Raw genomic sequence first — 23,838 nt, 5'->3', positions numbered from 1 at the left:
CTTCATGGTAAAGAGAAGGGAAACCATAATTTGGATTTGAGACACCAGCAGGGAACAAATGGTGGGGTGAGGGAAAACTCTTAACTTCCCTACATTTGTTTCAGATATGAGCTTAAGAATTTGCCTGATTCCCCTGTGGTGAAAACAGTTGTATACCAGTGTTGGACACTGGTGTACTTTTGGCATTATTTTCCAAAGGAGTAGCTTTCAAGGGGAGTCCCTGCAAAATTGCTGAAAATAATGACAATCCTGTAAACTTTCCAAGGGGGAGAAAGAGGGGCAAAGAATGAGGGAGATAATAGAGCAGGGAACTGTATTCTTATTTTTGGTAAGTGCCAATTCTGAATTATGAAAACATTCATAATGGTTGTTGGCCTAGCTGGAGGATCTTGGTATTTCTTTGGTATAATCCCATTATATCTGCGATATCTATATAATTTAATATATGCTATAATATACATAATGCTTTGTCTGCTGACCTCCGAAGGAATAAATTGCAGGGCACTGGTATCATTATTTACAGTTCCAGATCTCTTTCAGCCAGTGAATAGTAAAGCTCTTCCTGGTCCTCTGTAATTCTCAGCTTTTATAAGGGCTGTATACAATAGTGGTTCCTCCACCATGTTTCTTGGTGTTTTCTCAGTGTGCCTCTGTGGAGGTTCCCCTGCTTCTTTTCCATACAAAATCCCACTTAAGTCAGTCTTTCACCTCTGAATTTAAACCCCTTGGATAATACTGATAGTTGTCTCACAAGGTTTACTATGGTCTTGGCCTTGGCCATTGTTTTGCATTGTTTTAGCGGGAATTTCCTTGGGAAAAGGGGATTTTAACCAAAATATGAAAACAGCAGTACTGTATTAGTCCAAAGGCTCATTTAGCTTGACAGTAGCCTGCTTGACAGTAGATGCTTAGGGAAAGATTATTTTAAGACTGGGTAAACATACAGTAATGTTTCCCTTAGTGTCCCTTCCCAACTTTTGGCAGTAGCTGGGTATTTCTTTCTGAACTAGAGCCTGTAGCCTCATCTTTGTGTTTATTAGACCGTGGTGGAGTTTTTTTGTATTTATTCTTCTAATTGCTTTTTAAACTCATTTATACTGTTGTTTCTGCAACATCATGGGGCAAGGAGTTTGGTTTTGGGCTGTAGGAAAAATGCTGTCTTTTGTTTGATACCTTTTATGCAATACCTTCATTGGTTATACCTTCATTCTTGTTTCCTGACTAATACAGAATAGTCATTCCCTGTTCATTTGTCCATGCTAGTCAGGTGTTGGTGGACCTCTATAACATGCCTCTTCAGCCATCTCTTTCCAAGCTGAAGTGCCAAAGTGTATTTAAGATACATTCATATGGAAGTGTTTCCACACTTTTGGCGAGAGGCTGCCATTCCCAGTTAAATCCTCTGACTTAAAAAACAACTTGCATTCAACATACTGATCTCTTTGGGATCACACATGCGCGCGTGCTCTCTCTCTCTCTCTCCATATATAATGTATTGCAGGTACTTTACTATACAGTGTTTTTCTACATACTATAGGCAACTGTTCACTTAAGAAAAAGTCTTGAATTCATTCATTTATAAACTCCTTTGTCTCACAGAAGCTTGGAAAACTTTTTTTTAAGAATTCCTCATTCTTTTTTACTGAATGTTCTTTGTACTGGATGTCTCTTCTGTGATGATGCACTGAACCGTGACAGACAAAACTTTTTTGTTTTGTTTTCATCTGGCTAAGAAGTGGCTTCTTTCTTCACTTCATCCCCCCCTATTTGGAATATAAGGAAAATAGTTCAACCATAAGATTTACTTTAACTTACGCCATTTTTTTTTTTTTTTTTTTTTTTTGAATTTTAAGGCCCCCAGTCAGATGGGCTGGAAACTTTTAACAAACCAAAATGTGTTCTTTCCTCCGTAATCCTCTGCAAGAAAAAAGGTTGTGTATTCACCATCTGTTTTGCAAATGCCTGTTTTATAAACACATTTCAATGCCTCTAGTCAGAAGAAAAAATTGTAATGTAATTACTTCTGTAAAGTACAGAAGAAACTAACATTGATATCATTTAAAGGGTATGACTTCATAAAATCAAAGAAGATGAAGTGATACAAAGCTGTATTCTTAGCTCTTATCATACAAGTTGTACTGTACAATGTAGCAATGCAGTACCAAGCTACAAAGGGGAAAACAATTCTGAGGTTCCTAGCTCTCATTTCTTGCTGTAACAAATTTGCAGTCAGTGTTTTTATGCTTTGAAAGCACTTAACACCTTTTCCAATTTTAATTTATAGCATTATCTTCAGTACTGCAAGTTAATTCTAAGGCGCGCACACATGGCATTTTTAAAGGTTCAGCCTGACCTGTGGTGTCTCCCGGTGTGAGTCCAAAAACGGAGACGGTGGTTTCATGGTGGACGAGAATTAATGACTATTATTGTTTATTGTGTTGATTTACACTGACACACAGTCTAGAGCAGCTAAAGATTTTTATCTCCCTGACCCAAGTCCTTTTTTGAGTCTGCAGTTTTGATTTGAAAAAAGTGAGACCCTGATCCGAAGAAAGGCTCAGGCATCTGAAGGAGAACATGGGCAGTCTTTCACTTAACCTGAAAGAGCAATCCAAAAAGGCACCGGTCACTCACTCTCTCTCCACTGACACCTGAACTCGCTGGCTTCTCTGTGTTTGACCCAAATGTTTCCTGGACACTTTGTGTTCTCCCCCTTGCACAAGCCCAGGGCCAGGCAGCTGAGCAAATGGGCTCGCGGACCAGTGCTGCTCTCCAAAACGGTCCTGTCCCACGGGTGTCTCCAAGGCAGGAGCTTTGGTCCATCCTGCATCCCAGTGCTGATTTGACTGTTAGACTAGCTGGATTGAATTCAGCACATAGCACAGAATCACAGCTGCTTTTCATTAAAAAAACCCTACACCCTAAACTGTCAAGGCTGATGGTAACTGTAGGTTTGGGTAACTCCTAAGAAGTGGGAGAACTGGGTTTTCGTCCTCCTCAGCTTGATTAGAGTAAAACTCGCTGAGGAAAATACTTTTACTGCCAGAGCAGACCTAGCAGATACTTTTTTTTTTTTTACTATAGATGGGCCACAGCACAAACAAAAATTCAAGACTGAGACACCAGAGTGCATACAGACCAAAAGGAGCCTGAAACTATAGCGTGGTTCTTAGGGTTGTCCTAGCACATTAGTCCAAGTCCCTGGACAGCTTATATAGTTCACATTGAAAAATCACAGAATAAAAACAAATATTCTTCTGGAAAGAACAACTGAGGTGCCTATATCCTGTTTTTTGCTTTAGACCTTGAATTTGGCCGTGGGATTGCTGGTGAACTTGAACTTTCTGCGGCTACCAAGAGGAGTGTCAGTCCTATAATCTCTTCCTCCCTCCACTCCCCATCTCCTACAGGACTAGCATCTAACTCTGGCTGTTTATGCTGCCAGGATAGCTAGCGCATCTGGTCACATGCAGATCTGCAAGGAGTGGAGGAAGTCCCTGGCTACAGCAGAGCTAATGTAATGGCTCTGCACCAACCATTCAGAGCTGCCTGTGACTGAGGAAGCAGGGCACAGCTGAAAATCTGCTGGGTGCCAGAGCTAACTAGACACACTTTAAAGCAGCTATAGAGCTACTTTAATTTGGGCAGTGTTTACTTTGAGATTGATATCTACATTTAGCTATTTCTAGGTTGTCCCATATATGCTCCAAGCTTCTGTTATAGCCAGTAGAGATCAAAAGCTCCATTCATTTGCCCTCATAGAGGTGTGTGGTGCTATTTGCATGCCCTGTGGCTGTCAAGACATATGCGTGAGACTGGTAGGTATAACACAGACCTGTATCTTTCTGGAGTGGAAGCTGGCGAGATACAGCATGGCACCTGATGGCACAAGATCATGAGTGTAGGCAGCTGAATCAGTCCCCTAGTCCATATGCTTGGCTCTCCAGGCTGCCTCAGTGGAGCCTGGAGAATGATTTGTCTGAGATGCCACTGGCCCTGTGCTTCAGTGTGAGCTGAATTGTCCACTAAGCTCCATTGACTGTATTGACTCAATTTCAAATCCCACCCTTTCAGAATTCAGTTGTCTGAATGTAGCTCTTTAGTATCATTTTGAGAGTTGTCAGGAAGCCTACTTCCATCTGCTTTAGCAGAGATTGCAGGTCTCCTTAGATCCTGTGTCTTATCTACCAGCCCTGTGCAGGCTGAATAGCCCAGGGCATCTCAGGTTGCTGTAGATGCCTGTGTATAGGCCAACCATTTCTGCCCAGGACCGGCTGAGCCCTGATCTGCTCAAGAACAAGTGCTAAAAAAAATCTTTGTTATTAAAAATATTCCCAAAGTGAATGGGTGCATGAAATCACCCCTTTCACATATCAGTAAAATGCACTAAACAGGATCTATTATAAACCACTAAATATTCTGTACACTCAAACTTCTTTTCTTCCTTTAATGCAACTGTCCAACCTTAATGCAACCTCGTTGCCTAATACACTTGTAACCATCTACAGTGAGCCTTGATTATCAATGTGAACAGCTTAGTGGTTGCATTTATTTGGCTATCAGAATGCAGTAACGTATTTACTAATCTAGCTCTGGCCATCTATAATATTCCACTAAAATGTACTGCCAGTTCAGAGCCGTCAGCTTCCCTCTGCATTCTTGCTGAGGCCGCTTTACGGGTGCTCTGTGCTGGCTGCATAAGGACTGACAGCCAGATTCTGGCTGGAACTGTAGTCCTGTATCAACCAGAAGAAAAGACAGCAGCCAACAGACAGGCAGGGCAAAGGGAGTCGCTTTGAGTTTTGTTTTTGCAAGAAATCACCAAGAGACAGTTGTGTGGGTTCTCTGCCACTGACTTTAGTGAAGTGTACCAGAGAGTGTCCTTTGCCTGCTTATGCGAGGGGACTGCTTGCTGAAGAGCCACCTTTGTGCAATTTTTGTTCATTTAGCAAACACAAAATGTTCTTGCAGCTGTGTGTGAAGCAGACATTAGCTTCCATATGATCAACATATTAGTATGCTGTAATGAAATCAAAAAATTTCAAGCAAGTTAGGGTTCTTTTCAAAGTGATTTTGAGAGATTTAGGCTTGAAATGAGTAACTCAAAAGCGCCCAAATCCTTAGTTAATAATTTACATGCAAATAAAGCTTAAGGAATGCTTGAGATTCCAGCAACTTCATCTGATTGCCTCATGTTTACACACTGTGGAGCGCTTTCAGGGAGCACAAGATGTTTGTCATTTGGGTTCCACGGGATGTTGACATATTTTCCAAGGCTGATGGAATGCATTTGCATGTTTTGCCATACCAAATTGTATGGACCTAACTTGTTTTGACATCTACATGTGAGTTCCATATTAGCCTTTAGACTGCTATTGTAAATGTTGCCTTTAGTTATTGAAAATGGCTTCCTTCCTGCCAGGCAGACGGCATTCAAGTTTTCCAATTGTGATTTTTTTTTTGTGTGTGTGTGTGTGTGTACACATGGGGTTTTGAGCTGTTCTTAGAAAATTAAGGAATGCTTTTCCTTTGAATACTCAGGATGTAGAGAGAAGGCTCTGATGCTACTGGCTGGAAATCCTTCAAGAGGGAAATAGGAAATTCTTTCTGGAGCATTTTTTAAAAGCATTTTTAAGTAAATATGCAAATACATGTAACAAACACAATCCCCTAATCCAATTTGTTTCAGTACAGTTTTATCTTGTTTGTATGTGATAAGATGCAGAATTTAGTCTTTTAGCGGATAGGTCTCACTGGGATTTCAGCATCCTGTGAAAGGTGTTCTCTTTTGTGAGACTGAAGACTTCACTAATTATCTGAACAGAAAACAAGTCACATTTGAAATTCAGCTGAGACACTGAGTTTGTCACTATTAACATTTTTGTCTATACTGAATACTGCAGAAGATGAAACATTTTCCTCTCCCAGTTGTCACAGCTATAAGTATTCTCTTTATGTGGTGGTCTGTAAAGGGTAACTTCCAGTTTTGGCTTTGCAGAGTATGTGCGACATTATTTGGCCCATGTGGAGACAGAAAACACCAGTTAACCTTTTAAATCTTTTTCTCCTATCCAAGTGCTCCTTGTATGCTTACAGAGTGGGATTCAGTTGCCTAAACATATGTATTAATTGCCCTTTTCAAGGCTGTAGGATAGCATGTCTGGCTTCCAGCTGGCACTCCAGAAGGGCCCAGTTCCCGGATAGGTGCTGTGCTGTGTCCGCCAGCCCTGTGCAGAGGCCAAGGGTGCTCAACTATATTACATCCTGGAGAATAAAATATTAAAAGTTGCCCCAGACCATTTTTTCTTTCTGAAATCCCCAAACTTGAGGATGAGCATGCTAGGTAGGCAGTTGTCAAGGGCAGCAGGTTGGCAGAGTGAGTAAATGCCGATATCCGCACTGCCTTGAGGTATCCCTGGAAAGTTAGGCTGCCTGTTTCACCTGTGCCAGGGTTCATCGAGTGTGGCTTCTGCTCAAAGGGGTGAAGCCTCCACCCTGGCAGCAGCATTTTGCACATCCCTTCCTCCCACAGCAACAGGAAAAGGAAACCCAAATCTTTGCCCTGTCTCTCTGTCCCAGTCCTACTCACTCCCTTTACACCTGTGCTTCTCAGTGCAGAAATAAGTGTCTCCAGCTATGGTCCAAATAGTTGGGGAAGCATAGTTCAATTCTGTCTACACTTCTGAGAAATTTTGCAACAGGTCTGAAAGTATGGCCGTTAGTCTGGGTTCAGCATTAAATGCCTCGTGTGGCTGTACCGTTTCCAGGGCCTCTGCTAACAGCTGTGCATGATGCTAATGTTGTACATCTGGCAGCTGAGAGTCTTGGTAGCCTCTGATGCAGTTCTGCATTGTGTTGTGCTGTGGAGTTTTGTAGGGGTTCCCATCCTTATGGCATCTTGATCCGAAACACTGGGCCTCAGCTCCGAAAAACTAGTTTGATTCTGACTTTGTAGCTTGGGCCCTGCTCTAGCAGGATTTGCTGCTCCCAGGTTCCAGATGTGAACATTGATTTGCTAATGAGAGTGATTTGGGACAGTGTTGCTGGAGATCCAATAATCCAATAAAATGTATAAGATGAACATATATGAGAAGAAAAAGTCTTCAGTTCATGTCATCTCTCTCTCTCTCTCTCTCTCTCTCTCTCTCTTGCAGACAGGACAGGATGGGTCGTCCCAGAGACCTACACCCACCCGCATTCCTGTGTCAAAAGGTATGAAAGCAGGAAAGCCAGTAGTGGCAGCCCCAGGAGCAGGAAATGTGACAAAATTCGAGCCTCGTGCCGAGACTCAGTCTATGAAAATAGAACTGAAGAAGTCTTCAGCCAGCAGCTCTGCCTCCCTGGGCGGGGGGAAGGGCTGATGGCGGTGGCTGAGGGGGTAGGTCACGCAGGTTTTACTGCTACCATGGCAGTCAGCCCCCTGTCTGTTTAGTTGCTAATGTCTGCATATACTAACGAAGTCCTGCAGCTGATAACAGACTAATAGGTGTGTGCATTGACTACTTAATTTAACAACCTCCTTTTGTTTTCTTAACTGAGGCGGGGAAAAGCAATGGAAAAGGCAGTGGTACCCCAGGAATACCTGCAGACTGGGAAGTGAGAATGGGCAACCGCACTAGTCCAGAATAATTCTTAGTTATAGAACTGGTCACTTTTTAAGAAATTGTGGGTAGTTTGGTCACTACAATAGACTGGAGATAGACTGGTCACTTTTAATAGATCGTCTTCCACCTTAATGGACCACCTTCCACCTTGGCTACTGCATGGAGCACTTTCCTTCCTGTCTGTAATCACTTCACACTTTTGAGACACCTGGTTGCCTAGGGAAGCAATGCTAGGAAACAGTATATTTGATGTTTTATTTTAATAAAAGCTAGTATCTCAGGAGAGGAAGGAAGAGGAAAAGAGAAAGGACCAGCACCATGTGATCAACCTCCTCTCTAGGAACCTCTCATCTAAATCAGGGCTTCTCTGTTGTGTGCTGCGTTCTCAAGGGGGTTACCAAATTCAAGGGGGTAGGGAGGCTGCAAGATGTTCGGCAGCAGCAGTACTAGGCAGCAGATCATTCCTTTCAAAGTAGGGTTAAGATTTGTAGTCACTACTTACAGCCAGGTCTCACTTCCCTGACTTAGGGAGATCAAGCTACTGCCAAGACAGGAGTCACATAAAGGCAGGTGTGCCAAAAGGTGGTTACTCTTAAAAAAAGTCTAAGAAACACTGATCTAGTTAAAATCAATACCGTCCATTTGTGCCTGCTCTGAAGACCACTAAAGTCTATGCAGCAAGTCATTCCATTGTCTTCATTAGCCTTTCGATTTTCCTCATAAGGGGAAATTGTGGTATATAAACCTTAATTGCTAAGCATCCTTCTGTCATATGGTAAGTCCTAAACACAAACTGCTGGTGGCACAAATTGCTATCTAAGAACACAACTCAGATACAGACAGTGGAAGAGATGGGGCTTGGTACGTAAGTTACTCTGAATTCACTGATATTTGATATATTTCTCCTAAATACAGACCACAATACCATGGAGATTCATCTTTTTCCTTCTTTGTGATTTTCTCGTTTACATGTTTGCATTTTTAAGCATGCTTTAAGGAATTGTTTCAGCATGGAAATGGGTGTGAATGCAGATGACTGTTTCTGTAATAACCGTACAGTTATTTCAGGGCATTTCCATTAAGTGATCAATTTCCAGTGAAGGAAGTTTCAGACAAGAGAAAACGAGCTGAGCAGACTGATAAGCATGAGTTTTAAAACTTGTATAATACTTTACCAGTCAAGAAAGCTATAAAGGAGCCAGTGGTTGGGAATAGGTTTCAGAAGAAAAGACAGGAAGACGATTGATGAATAACGAGTACAGCTTACAGAAAAGAAAATGCACCACCAGGTGAAGTATTAAATGGCTTTCTCTCTGGGAGGAGAGATTTGATAGAAGAATCTACTACAGAAGGTTGGCAAAATTATACTCAATCCAAGCAATGTTTAGTCTTCAGTCAGCCCTTTGCACTGCTCTCCTGTTTAAGATCCAGATATGCACATTACCCCGGAGTAAAGCCAGCATTTTGTTATTCACATGAAGGATTGTGTCGAGGATATAAAAGCTGCCATCACATCTGAAAAGCAGTAAGCTTTAATTTTTACATGTGTGTAGCCCCTGCAGTACCTGTTAATTCTAAAGTTCTGGTTTCTATGACATCTGAAAATCAAATTCGTATTAGTATCATTTCTCATAACATTCCGTTCCTGGTATTTTGGATAAAACTTGGAAGTTGGGATTAGCAAGCAATGTGAGTTACAATGCCAGAAATAGATCAGATTCTCTCAACTAATTGTTATCACTTAAAAGTCTCAGGTTGTCAATAAATTGTTGCTGAGATCTTACTGTTCCTACTGTAATATAGACTTTTTAGCAGATGTTTGAAGGAAACATTATTAGGAGCTTTTAGCTGCATATTCACTCTAAATACTGGCACTGAAGCAAACCTTCAGTTCAAAACAGTCATTTAAATAATACTGCAAACATGAGCCCCAAGCTAATGTGGCTCAATACAGTGATGAACTACAGCTGGCTTAAGCTTTCTTTTTCAAATCTTTTTTAAAAAGAAACTAGCTATTCCTTAGTTAACTGTTGCTATACCCAGGGCAATATTCTAAGTGTGCCTGTAGTTGAGAAGTTTATTTGTTTTGGATGAGATCTGAGAAACTAATTCACCTGAAGAAACAAGTCAGCCTTACAGAACCTGAAATCCAGGGCACATAAATTAGAGCAACAGAACCAGAACTGAAGGCACAAGCTAGGAATTACTCTTGTAGGGTCAGTAGGACTTCATGAGACACACTTGAGAAATTCCAGACAGGTCAGATGAAAAATCCTGTTATTTTTCCCAGAGGCAGCACAACAGAAAGGAACTTTTCCTTCCCAAGCCAGCCCAACAGAAGTCCGAAGAGTTGGAGTGAGGCAACTGGTTTAACTGCTAACTAAAAATATGTATTTAGTTGTGCTCATTATTTTTTAATGTCTGTTTTAATTGACCTGAGATACTTGTTTATTAAATGCAGAAGAACGTTAAGGTGATGATACTGTAAAAAAAGAAAGCCTATAGTTCAGAAGTCTTAAAAGTTGAAGCATAATTGTCTTTATCATGTTGGAGTTTCCTCTGAATCTGAAGACAGTTTTATGTTTATTGACTATAGTAAGGTTCTCCATTCAGGGTCAGTTCCACGGGGCAATTTAGACAACCAATTCTAAATACAGTCCGTAAAGCTCCAGCTCAAGCTACCAGCTTGTGTGGAGGTGCCTCTGTATTTGTCTAGCAGTGTTTCAGTTTTGACTTAACTAGCACTGCAGTCTCTAAACCTGAGATCCATAATTGAGATATCCTTTTATTTCCTCTCAGAGCTTTAATTCAGGCCACAATTTCATTGTCACTTGAAGTCAACATACAGCCCACCACTGGAGTCAAATGACGTAGTCATGTCTTTTCATTGCATCCAGCCAATGAAGAACTCACTTCCACGTGGTTGTCCCTTGAGATGGCACAGTTGTTGAAACTTAAATGGGGAACTGATCTGAACTAAAAGGAATCTGGTAAAAAGCGTAAAGTCTAGTTTTAACCCAGCTTCGTTTCACTGGGGTATTCAGACTCTGTGCCAGAAGAGTCAAGAGAGAAGTGTAGGAAACCAGGGGCTGTTCTGAAGTGACTGTGGAATCATGAATGCCTCCTAGGAGATCAAGTACCACACAAACGTAGGGGTAGTGCTGCGTAATTTGAAAAGTTTTGGTTGAAGCCTTCTTTCAAAAGTTGGAGACTGGTCCCCCTTCTTACCAATATCTGAGGACATTCAAACCCACATTAGCTCCAACCAAGTCTGCCAGTAGTGTGGAGAACCACAGCTGAGGGGGAAGAAGGTGGCATTCTCATTCCCTCCTGTAAAGGCTGTGCTGTTTCACATGGAGTGCTTCACTATTCACCGAGCAGAAACAAGAGACTAGTTGAGTGGTCAGGGTACTGAACTAGTAGGGGGGAGCCCCAGACTCTGGTCTTTGTTCAAAAGGCTGCTTTCGAGCCTGCCTTTCTGTGAAAAGAAGGCTTGTAAGATGACGCTGTCCGTGTTTATCCATCCCTCCATCTGTCCTCCGTTGGTGAATAATGTTGAACCCCTCAACCAAATTCAACCAAATCTGAAAGCAATAGGGGCCTCAAGAATAAGAAGTTGCTCCGGTTTAATGAAGAGGGCGACTGAGAAGAGGAGAAAGACCTTAACAATGCCTGCACTGCGGGAAAGAATGTGGCATGAGCTCACCCTTATACGACATCAAAGAACCAACACAAGAGAGTGATGTCAGAAGTGCCCCAGGGACAAGCTTTGTTCAGACCTCAGATTTTATTAGGCAGCAAAGAATCAAACTGTGAGACACAAATCCATGGGAAAACATTAGTGCCTCTATTTACAGGGCTGCTTCTTGTGCATTTTCCATGACTGGATTAGAATGCAGAAACGGGGCCTTTCTCTGCCCAGGTGATCATCTGGAATTACTAATCATCATGTTTTCTCTCTCTTTTCCCTTTTTCTCTGTATTATTTTTTTATGAAGTAGAACAGTTTCATTAGCAAAATGGATCCAAACCAGAGTAATTATGATGGTTACAGTAGTCTTTTGAAAGCAGGGAGATAAGGATTTGAATTCCTTTAGGCAGAGGTGAAATTTGAACCTAGGATCCTCATATTATGGTTGAGTCCTCTTGCTATGGTATATTTGTATAAGAAGGGAAAATTTCTACCTCTTTCTCAGTCCTTTAATATTTTCTGATTTTTTAAAAATCTTGAGAAAGAGCCAGATCAACTAACTTCATGAGAAGATTGCAGTCACAGCACAGGAGGGAGCCACTGGCAATGACACCTAAAAAAGACACCTAAACTTCAGAGAAGGGCAGGATTCGGGATTTACAACTTTGTCCTCAATATTAGCCTCTTGGCTGTTTTTAGGTGGCTTCCTGCTCAGCATGCTATTTTTTCTGGATCCTGTTCTGAGTTAGCACTCTCCTCGTGTGTGATAAAGATGATGAGGTATCAAATTCACAATTCTGAATTCCAGTAGATAGCCGGCTTCACAAAAGTGAGAATATAGTTCGATGAGCATTTTAAGGTAGCAGAAAAGCTGCCCTTTGCCATTCCTACCCCGTCCCATAATCACGGCAGTGCCAAAGACCCAGTTTGGATATGGCCACTAGTGCCTCAGAAGTTCTATCTTTGAAAAAAGTGTGACAGCAAGCCATTTTATGTCTCAGTAGTGTCCCGTTATGTCTGTGCAGAGTTACGATCAAGTCACAAGGTCTCAGCTCTCTGTGTCTGCCTGGCTCAGCTCTCTTGTTCTCTACACTGTCACAATCATAGAATTATAGAATAATTTGGGTTGGAAGGGACCTCTGGAGATCATCTGTTTCAAACCCCTGCTCAAAACAGGGCTAATGCCAAGGTCCAGTGAAGCTGCTCAGGGCCTTGTCCAGTTGCGTTTTGAATACCTTCAAGGATGGAGATGCCACAGCCTTTCTGGACAAGTTGTTCCAGTGTCTGACCACCCTCACTATGAAGGACTTTTTCAAGTATTTAATCTTAATTTCCCTTGCTGCAGTTTGTGTCCTCCTCCCTTTAACTCAGGAAGTAGGTCTGTAGCAGCTTTCAGCTAATACATATTCATGGCGACACCAGAAAGAGGGTGGCAGTGCTGCTAGCTTCTCATTTCTGCTCCTTCCCTGGTGCGAGTGCGGGTGCAACTTCAGCTTGCCCAGGACTGGCTGAGAACTTGTCTTTGCCTTTTCGGTAGGGCTCAATGTCAGCGGGAGAGACCCCTTGTTCTGGCTGTGTATGGCTACAGGAGTGATAGCTCAAACCCAGCGGTGGGAACATACAGCTTGGGGCAGCAGCAAGGCAGAGGAGGGGGAAGAGCATGAGCCAGTACAGATCAGCATATACTGACTGAGAAGGTGCACCCTGAATTTTCCAGTTGATCCATGTGATTTTAAATCTAGTTCCTAATAAAACTTTTCTGCTGTGCTCTCTAGATTGGATCCTGTCACCTGAATTGTTTCATATATACATACATATAATGCTTCCTAATGTAATCATTAGCAGTGCCTTTGAGAAAGTATGACTGAAAATGAGGGAGCACAGAACTTTATTTGTAGTCCCTGGGAGATTCCTCTCAGGTCTTAAAACAGGCTAAGTAAACAATAGCTTGAACAAACATGGAGATGTTGACATATTTTGCCCACCTTTTTTTCCTTTTGTGACATCCATTAGTGTGATTTTTCAAAGCAACAAATAACAGTCTGTGACTCCTCTGAACATAGAGTATGCATGTTACCCTCAAACCGCTTACAGCACATAGTAATTAGTATCATGTGAGTAATCTCTCAAGTCACATTAATCTGGTGAGTCATGCCAGTTAGATGCCAAATGATATGTTACTGCCTGAAATATGTTACACGCGTTCTCAAACATGCTCAGTATTTACATGAATATTCAGTGATTCTGATCATTTGAGGAGTGTATCTGTAAAGAGGGCAGGCTACTGTCCTGCTGCCTTTCAGGGTTTTTTGGCATAAGCTGCACCAGTAAGGACAATTTTCAGACCAATTATATGTTCCTATCACACATCAGTGGCCGATCTCATTGAGTCAATTTGAAACCTGTGGTTTGCTGGCAGGAGTTCCTATGAGCTCATCTTTCGAACTTGTTTTCATTTAGGGCAATGTTTTTCTCCCCTAAGTCTGTGTGAATTATTCTCTTTCCCTTAATTTTGACTGAGCTCTCTCGGGCAAAACTGTATCCAACATTTGTCATTGTAGATATTAGCTACACTTTGAATCATTCTTACTACATAGACACTAGTCTTACTTGGCTTTTTGGAAGAATGTAATCAGGCTTAACTGCGCTCAGATTGAGAGCTGTCAGCTCTGAGAACAAAACGACACAGGATCACATCTGGATTTATTTGTCTTGTCTTTTGACAAGTTTCAAGTATAAGTGATTCTTCACTTTAAAAACTCTTTTCAACAGAATTTAAAAAATGGAAATATAGATGTCTAATTCCCTACTTCTGTCACTTGGACTTGCATTGTCAGTGGTACACACATTTTTGTATCATTTGGTGTTATTTGTTTGTATGAAGTATAAGAAGAAATTAAACTTATTATGTTAAAGTGTCAGTTGATGTGCTTCATTACATGAATTGGTATTTTTGACAGGCCAGGTGTTAATGATGTATTTCTCTGAGAAATTCTGAGTTACATCAGTCACGTTGAAATCAGAATTAGCATTTTTACATTAACATACCTTCATTCTTTTCCTATCATTAAAATAAATTCATTTTTGTTTAGGTGAAATTATAGTTCTGTAAATGTTCAGATCTATAATTCTAGAAAAATCTATATAATCCTATCTTACAGAAAAAAATCATATTCCTACAGAGGTTATTCTTACAAAACTCTGACAGAATCTACCCTACTAATATTTTAGGCTAATAACTGTTTGGACATCTGTTTTAATAACTAGAATATAATTTATATATACATATGTATATTTTTTGTGTACATATATATGTATATTTTACACAATACAAAGTAAATTGTTAGAAAATGCTAAGAGTATACATATGCATCTGTATATGAGAAGTTAATGAAAAATGAGTATTAGAAGTGGAAATGACTTGATTTTTTAATATTTCTCCTACTCTCTTCTACATAATTGTTATATCTGGTCTATAGGAAGAAGACTTTGATTCAGAAACCTACTGTAGTTTTGCTGTTCAATCAGTAATCAAGCCTTTACAGGGAAGATGATGTTTTTCTGCTACCCATGTAGTTTTTAGATTTTGTTTCTAAGTTCTGTGTATTTATATCTAATGTACATAGTGAATATTAAGAACAACTTGCTCCTTAGAGAGTTTGTGAGGCTCCCACTGAACTTAATGGGAAATTTCACTTGAGATTAGGATCTGATCTTAAGTAAATGCAGCTTTTTACATCATACTCATCAAGAGCTTGAAGTTAAAAACAGCACTAGTTGTGAAGATAAATTTTTAACGTAGTTTGTGGTTCTTTCAGCTTCGTTGCTCAAATCTGGGAGAACAGGTATAGATATCTTGTTGAAAATATGTTTTTAAGATAAATTTAATGGAGAGGAAATATTTTTGTCTTGAAAATTCTATTATTTCATTTGCCTTAACATATTTCCGTGAGTGTTGCCTTAGCCCTGCTTTTCTGATTCAACGTGTATGAATAATATAACTCGAACATGCCACCTAGTGACAGGGTTCTGGTGTCTAATGCAACTTTATCAGAACTAGACCAAGGCACAAGTTAAAAATGTAAAAAGGAATAATGATATGATGAGCATAGTTTTTTTTATCTCATAAATTTTGAAAAATCTTCAGACTATAAAGAGAGGAAAGTATCAAGAAAGAAAAAAATTCAGTTACAGAAATGAGTATTTCTGAAAGTGTATTATTATTTGTTTCTAGTTAGCACTAGTACAGATGTATTATTTCAAATCCAAAAAATATATCTTTTTAGAAAAAAATACACTGACAATGTCATTGACAGCTACATTCTTTTTAAAAAATATTGTCTGTAGGAGGAGTGTATTCAGATAGAAAATCAGAAGACCAGATCATTATTATTGAATATTTCAGCAGAGCTTAGAGGTTAATCAGGATCAGGGATCTCTTCTATTACACACATGGCAAATTTAAATCCAGCCTTCCAAAAACTAAATATACGCTTAGTTTTGCATACTGTGGCTGACATTTATCCCCATTACAGTCAATAGCAAAATTCAAGCAGACTTTTTACTACCTGTGAGTAACTCACTGAAGATTTTGTAATAAAACACTTCTTTGTTGGAAAAAGTGATTCGGCTAGCTCCTAAATTTCCACTGTATAACCCCCCTAACTTTTCCCAACCCAATATAGGTCTCTAAGTCAAATTTCAACCAAAATGGGAAATGACCCCATGCCTCTTCCTCATCCCCATTTCAGAACTGCCAGCAGGTTTTTGATGGATTTGCTCAGATAGGATAAAGAGACCCAACTTCAAGTCTTCCTCTCCCTGATTCAGGTGGAACCTTAGTGCTCCTATGCTTTAGTTTATGTAACTACACTATGCCTTTTCCTTATGGAATACCAAGTGATAGTCTTGGCACTGAGGAGGGAGCCTGGGGCTCCTGAGCCTTAGCCTGGTACTAATATGGTTTCCCATTGTAGCATTAGCCACAGCAGTTTTCATCAAACCATGATCGGAGAGTAGAAGTCTACAAGATATTTCAAAAAAAGAAGAAAAAAAAAAAAAAGCATTGCACTGTCATTGTAATTGTTCTTTTTTAAAAGGACTTGTAATTTATTTACAGTTTCATAAAACCAAATGTTTTGCTATCTTTCCTTCTAGAGAGTGTCATCATTCATCAGTTACGCATGAACTCTAGATGAGACACCACCCCCAGTAGGTCCTCTCTGTGTGCACTACCCTCCTTACCAGTTGGATGGATCACTGTAGAAGCTCTCTACCATCAACACCAGGGTCACTTGTGCTACTGATTATTCATGGAAGTATTTTATTGCTTCCATTAGGTTTTATATATTTTTTCTTGGTAGAGCTTTAAGAATGAATGGCCTTGCTGATATTTTGAGAGTACATAGTCAGAGAGAGAGTAGCAGTCTTTCTGCCGGCTGAATTTCACTTTTATTTGCGAAGCCTAAAGCACGTGCTTGATTTTGTTTGATGTTTGCTATATAATTTATTTTTATAATACACTTTGTAATGTAACTGTCCCAGAGTTGCAATTCCTGTTGTCCATGGCACATTTATTTGTAGAATACACTGTCAAATTTGCGATTTGATATTTTTGTAAAAGAGAGTATGTAAAGAAAGTAAAATTTAACTTCAGCAACATTTTATCTTTAAATGGAAAAAAGTATTCAGCACAATTTTTTTGCCACCATATGATTCTGTGAGACTAAATGCTCTGAAGACTGCTGTATAGAATTTGTACTGTTGCAGAATATTTCTTGCACTGTGTGATGGTTTGGCATAAAATTAAGTATTAAAGTCCAATGCCTTGAAATACAACCAGAATTACTTATTTTAAACAATGTAAGCCAGTTTTTAAAGCTGTGATTTTTTTTCTATATAATGTATGTTTTTACTTCTGCCTGTACCAAAAGAGTTGATTTTCATTACACTGTAATTAATAAATTTTCACAACTATGCAAATGTAATCAAGTGTTTGAATTTTAACTCTAATTTCTTAAGGTTGACAGTATTCACATATGTTTGTTTATAGGGACAGAAAGAATGGCTTTGATATTTGCTTTTTCTGACTGGTATTTCAGTATAGTATCACAGTGATATACATAGTAAAACTGATTCAGATATTGTTTATGATATGAAGAGGAATCTATCAGCAAGCACTTAATGATACAGCTGTTTCTAACTTTGTGCTCTCACTTCATTGGCAAATATGTCAACTCAGTATGGTCAGAACATTTAGTGCAAGACTAGTAAGACTGTGTGAATGAGATGCCACACACTCTGCCATATGCTGAGCTAAGCATTTTACACTGGTGGCTGTAGCTTTTCAAATGGCATCTGGAAAGCTCTGTGGCAGCTATACTTAAAGTGATTTTTGAGTGAATTATATATAAAGCCAGATAAAACCCATAAAAGATCCATTTTTCATATGTATTCTATAATGAATTATTTTTAGTTTAAATCATTGACATATTCAAAATACTGCAGACTTTTTATTGTAGAAGCTACTAGGAGAAACAGTGTGACCTGCATTTCTTGGAAGATAAACCAGTGTTGCTTTGCAGCAGGAGATATGACTTGGGATGCCAGAAAGAGTGCATTAGCTCAGTGTCCCACTGAGATGACTAGAACAGTTCATCTTTGAAGCTGCAATAACGCATCGGTATGTAGTCAATTTGATCTTCATGTTTTAGTTTGCTTTCCAGCCATGGGAGCTGTTTTTCCTTCTAGATGAAAGTTCTGCAGCAAATGCTGAATTGTAAAGTGGCAGGGTATCTTGGGCCTGTATGAGCTTTCTTGGGGTTTATCTGCACTGTAAAAAGTTTACTAATATGGCTATACTGAGTAGTCTAAACACAATAAATGCTGTTTATGCTTGCAAAAGAGTCATTTTATTGGTAGAGCTTATACCATGTCCCTGTATGGAAACATTTTGCCTATGCCAGGACTTAAGTTGGTACACCAAGTTTGTTAAGGAGTGTTTTTTTTTTTCTTAGAGCAAACACTTTATGCCAATAACATAGCTGTGTCTGTAGATCATGTTTTAGAGTGAGTCAAAAAGAACTGCAGCTTGCAGAAAGTGATATGGCTGAGGTGAATCATGTTTAATATGTTCCACTTACTTCAACTGAGTGCGTAGTAGAATGAACATAGTTAGGACCCAGATTTTCTATTTTCAGAAGTTATTTGTGAATCAATACCTATCTGTATTAAGGACTACACTGAGCTCATCTGGAATGAAATTGTCAGCTACTGAAAAGCATAGTGACATGCCTGAAATAAACTTCTACTTTTAAACATGGGTAAAACATAAATAAAAGCTAATTCTGAACCTGAGTCTAGATTTAAAAGGTCTCAGCAAAGGCAGAAAATGTTTTTTCTTGTCTAGATTTTAATATAAATGTGATTTAGTATGAGTGTATGTATAAGTCTTCCCCTTTTGTTTTATAAATACATACACGCCTATGATTCTGAAAGCACCTTAAGATTTTAGGCTTTAAAAAATAAAGGTTTTTAAAGCATAAATGTAGTTGTGGTATATTTGAAACCACTTAACTTTAAAAATATTTTAGATGAACTGCAGGACTCTGGAGTAGGAGACTGGTCACACTGGCCATGCAAGAGCAGTAGTGGTATATACAGTTTCCTTGTTGATAATGGTTTCTAGGGGTAGAATAATAAACTCTGACTGATCTGACACCTGGCAAGCGGCTACGGATTTCATCAAAATGCCTGGAGGGTAAAACCCAGGTGTGCAAAGGGTGCTTTGAACGGTGTACGTCCAATGCATTAATGTTCCTGATTAATTTTTTACATTATCTAATTTGGATTTGAATCTAAAACAAGTAGTTTGTTAGCCACATAATTAGCCTATACTTTAGGACACCCTGGACAAAATCTATTAGTATCGATTAAAAATGTGGTTCATTCTACAAGTATTCTCTATTTTGAAGGAAATAATCATAAAGTGTTTTCAGACTAAGACAATGTAGAGACTGCTTGGGACTATAGACATTGGTAACTTTAGGCAATTGAAAATCTTTTCTCTTAAAGAACTCAGATTGTTTATAGAGGATTGAAAGACCTGGGTTAGTGTAATTATATGTGATAACATAAAAAGTTTTGGTCTATTAAAAATCTCAAATGCTTTGATTTCTAGAGAAAAACTTTTTTATAGTCACTGAGAGTTTTACACTTGCTTCATCTTGAAACATAATTACACACAAAGAAGAGATAAAAATACTTGTTTTATAGAACCACCTGTAATGTAGAAAACAAGCTATAAATAGAAAATAGAGGTTGATGTCCTGAATATTCCACTTTCTACTCTGAATTGCTGAGTTTTATCTCTTTCTCTGAACATTAACATTAATTTCTAAGTAGACGACTTGTATTTAAACCTTGTTTTTACTTACAAATGTAGATTTGCTCACCAACATAATCTATTTCACAGCTCATGTGTTCTATTTGCCTTAAAGAGTTGATGATTTTATAAAATAGTGGTTTTAACACAGCATAAAGTTTTATTGGTTTGGAATTTAATGAGTATTAGTTATGTAAATCTTTCCTAGAAATAAGTTCAGAGTGTGATAGGATAAGTGCCAGAAGAGGATCATTTGAGGGGCTTAATGAAATACAATTAAAAAATAAATGCCAGTTGGTCATTTTTTAGATTAACTACGATACATTCATATTTCTACCCCTGAAATCAGACTTCAGTTTCCAAATTAAAATTTTGAAATGTTAACATTTATTCTTAGGTAGTCTGATACATATTTTCTTCTTCCTTGCCTTCAAGATTAATAATGTAACACACTGAGGCTTCGTCTATGTAACATGTCTCTGTAGCACTCATTGCTAAGTTTAATTATTAACTAATAAATCAGTCTGCCATTACACATATTTAAAAAGGAACATTATAAGTTTATGTTTTTATAAGTATTTTTCTTTTTTTCTATATCCATTTTTCTTATAACTGTACACAAACCAATGTGAAGTGTAATCATGACATTGCACACCACTTCAGTGTAAAATACTGTGAACAGGAAATTTTTTAGTTTTTCTTTGTAGAATATAAATGAACTTGCCTTAGCATAAACCTGTGGAATAACATCCATCCAAGGTCTTAGCTTGCAGTAAAAACCTGTATTATAAAGTATTTATGCTGATACCCTTTATTTCAATAAAGAAGAGAAGTAAGATACAGTCTGTGATTGCATCCACACTGATTGTTACTGATGATATAATTATTTTGGTGAAGAGAAAAATCATGCTTCTAATTAACTTAGTTGTTCTTGTGCAGAATCTATGGATAGGACAAACTTATAGATGAGCATATGGACTTGGATACAATTAATTGAAGAGCTATCTATAACTGGCCAATAATAATATTAGTAGTACTCCCCACAGGATCTGATCTGTATGGTATGCTAAGAAGTCTTTCCCCCTTCCTGTTTTACATCATACACAAGGATAAGCAGAGATTAGTTTGAACACTCCCCTTCAGTTGTTGCTTTGCCAATATGGCAGTACTCACCCCAAAATCAGGGCTTAGCCATTAGGGTGTGTACCATCCCACACCTTTTTAAACTTGTCCAGCTCAGAATCTGACAGCATTATAAAAACAGCTGATTCCACTGGGATGGAAAGAGGAAGTTCTCCGGTTCTCTCCTGTTTACACTTTTCCCAGATTTCTCCGGAGCCTTTGTGGCTATGGCTACATTACCAAGTAATTTCCTACAATAGGAGCAGATCAGTACATTGAAGTGCTGAGACTCCTCACATCTCCATTGTATGTAATCTGAGTTTTCTTCAGGTTGGATTTGGTCTGGTCCCTTTCACCAAATGTCTCCCTTGCACATTGGTTTGAAACTTTCTGAAGGAAAACTGTCATACAAATCCCCGCTGTGTCCCCTTGACAGAGGGCCTCTCTGCAAGACCCTCTGGGAAGCGCCCCCCTCTTTTGCCTGTTTCACACATAGATGGCACCACATCAGTGTCTCTGGTAGTGTTGCCATCGCTGTGGCCCACAGCCCTGCACTGCTATCTAATGAGGCTATTCCCCAGGAGCGACAGAGCCCGCGCCCGCTTTAACCATGTCCTTACAGCTTGCAGCACAGAAGTGGAAGATGCATTTGGCTGTCTCATTGCATGGTGACAGGTCCTGTGTGATAAGCCTTGTGCCAATGTTCCCAACATCATCCAAATTAGGATTGCAAAACACTGGACCCTGTTGTGCCCTGCATGGTCTCTGCAAGGATGCAAGTGTACCTTTCCATCTGAACTGCAGTAGAGGAAAAGAGTTTCTCCAGTGGCTGTATGTTCAGCCCTCCACAAACAGCTGAGCTGCTCCTTCACTTATAAAGGCCACGAACATGCTGAGGTCCAGGAGAGGATTACGTGGGATGGAGGGAATGCAACTAGCTGTTGATGTGTTTTCCTGAGTGGTCAGTAAGGTGCCGAGATTAAAAAGGAGTAGATTCCCAATATCTGCCTGTCCCCCGCCCAAGCCTCTTTGTGGTTGTGAAGGCTGAACAAGCATCAGCTGTGGGTCTGCTCAGAGGCAGTAAGGCTTGACAAGAACTAGTGGGGCTGGGGACACATCCATGTCATTAGGCCCTTAAGGATGGGATGGATCTCCTCATACCAACAAACCCTTCTCCTTTCCCTTTCCACAGTGAGATAGGTGCTTCTCTCCTGTTCACTCCCCTCTTTCCCAGTTAAGCTCTCAGGAGAACTCACTCCCCTCACCCTCTGCCTAGTTTTTTGGCTGAAACACTCCATTCAGAGTACCTGTGCCTTTCCAGCCTCCTGATGGGTCATCAACTCCCAATGGCTCATGTTCCCTGCTCCACAGGTTCCCTGCAGCCAAAGCTCTTCAGTCCCACAAATTACCCACCTCCTGCATTTTACACACCTTTTACATACCAAAAGGCTCTGCCTGTCTATCTCTCTTGTGAAGATTAAAGGCAGCTATTGCAAGAGGGACTGTGCCTTTCAGTCCCTAAATGGGCCATCAACATGCCATGGCCCCAGGCTCCCTGTTCCACCTTCCTACCACTCTACAGAGAGGAAAGCAAGAAACTTTATAGACAGAGGGCAAAATCTCAATGGGACAAATATCCACAGCTAGGCAGAAATGTGCGAACAGAAGTGTTCAAACAACAAAACTTTATTCCTAGAGCAAATAAGCATGGCCCATAGCTTGTTAAAAGATAGTGTGCAATGTGCATGCGTGCATATATTAATAGGGGGAAATATGTCATAGGATGTTTGAAATCAGGAACAAAGCATGAGAACTAGGGAACATGGGAGGCAGCAACTCGACTGAAAACATGAACATTCAACTGTGGGCAAACATGGCCCACCGTACATATATATCTTTCTCACTGCTTGTGGGGCAGGGAGGCCATCTGTAGTGCTGTTGTGTGCTGTGCCATTACTTCTCCATCAGCTCATGACCTGCTGTGTTCAGCAAAGGCAAGGGCCTTTGTGTGGAAGCTAGGAAGGCTATTATAAAGGCATGCTGCGTAAGCAGTTTACCTGGCCAGATGTTTTCTAGTGTAAATACTGGATTTCTCATAGTACTGGGAGATTTACTTTTAAAAGCATGAGAGTCCTTTGCAATCAGACAGCAGTCCTGATACTCAATGCAGCATTGATACTCAATGTCTGAGTATGAAAGAAGCCTAATGCACCCTTTCCCCTCCCTTCCACAGGCATATATCTAAAAGCAGTACATTTACCTAGGCTGTAAACTGGGGTGTTGGCACAGGAGACTCTTGAAGTTGGCTGTGGCCAGGTGTCCCTGAGTGTGTCCTCTGGGGGGCCTCTGCGGGGTCCAGTAATGAGGACAGTGCCATAGAGTGCTGTCTTCTCTGGACCTTCCATATGGTTGCCAAATATTAGCCTAAGTAACCTGTGATTTTGGTTACCTTAGGTTAACAAACAGTGAAAAGTGGTTGCCATCAGACAACTGCTGGAGAAGAGTAGTTGCCACTGTGTGATTTAAGATACCTTAAACAAGACAACGGGAGATAAGGAATGTAACAGTTAGGGAACAAAAAGTAACTGCTGAAAAAAACATTACCTGATTCAGACAAAGAACTGAAAAAATTACAAAATGTGATCAAACAGCCTGTGAACACCTGGAACAAAGAAGAGCTGAGTCGACCTCTGAAGTATACCATCTCTAGACTCCCAATTCTAGGATGTCTGGCCCAAAAACTGTCGAGAACTTATTAATGGAGATGATGCATTGCTGCTTAGCTTTACATAGGTGTATCCACCAAAGTTTGTCTGCTGGCATAGCCTGTCTTTATCTCAGCTGCTGACCGCTCAATTGCTTCTACCCAGATTTATCTCTTTGGCAACCCTGGAACCTAAGACAGGGACAACAAAGCAAGCACTGGGTCAGAGGCGCATTTGGCATTTGAAGACCTCTTCAAGCTCTTTGTAAAACCTGCATGTCTGCCATGCCATCCTTGAAGTACAGGGTTTGGCTCTTCAGGAACACGTTTTCATC

The 23,838-nt window shown here is 39.9% G+C and overlaps 1 protein-coding gene across 6 annotated transcripts in view; it reads left to right on the top strand.

The window, feature by feature from the left end:
- The window catches only part of FILIP1 (filamin A interacting protein 1), a 110,073-nt gene extending 92,792 nt beyond the window's left edge, over nt 1–17,281 (top strand). For 3 of the 6 annotated variants that reach the window (XM_026102275.2, XM_064508682.1, XM_026102279.2), the window contains 2 exons: nt 7,155–7,378; nt 16,452–17,281. In XM_026102275.2, the coding sequence (XP_025958060.2) occupies nt 7,155–7,361 (207 nt within the window). In that variant the 3' untranslated portion in view covers nt 7,362–7,378; nt 16,452–17,281. Of the gene's footprint in view, nt 1–7,154; nt 7,379–10,403; nt 14,058–16,451 lie in introns of those variants that run through there. The other 3 variants (XM_026102276.2, XM_064508683.1, XM_026102277.2) reach the window with 3 other exon arrangements.
- Nucleotides 17,282–23,838: the final 6,557 nt, after the last annotated feature.

The sequence above is a fragment of the Dromaius novaehollandiae genome, chromosome 3 (genome assembly GCF_036370855.1).
Source record: "Dromaius novaehollandiae isolate bDroNov1 chromosome 3, bDroNov1.hap1, whole genome shotgun sequence".
Lineage (NCBI taxonomy): Eukaryota > Metazoa > Chordata > Aves > Casuariiformes > Dromaiidae > Dromaius > Dromaius novaehollandiae.
This window is presented reverse-complemented; position numbering and strand designations above follow the sequence as displayed.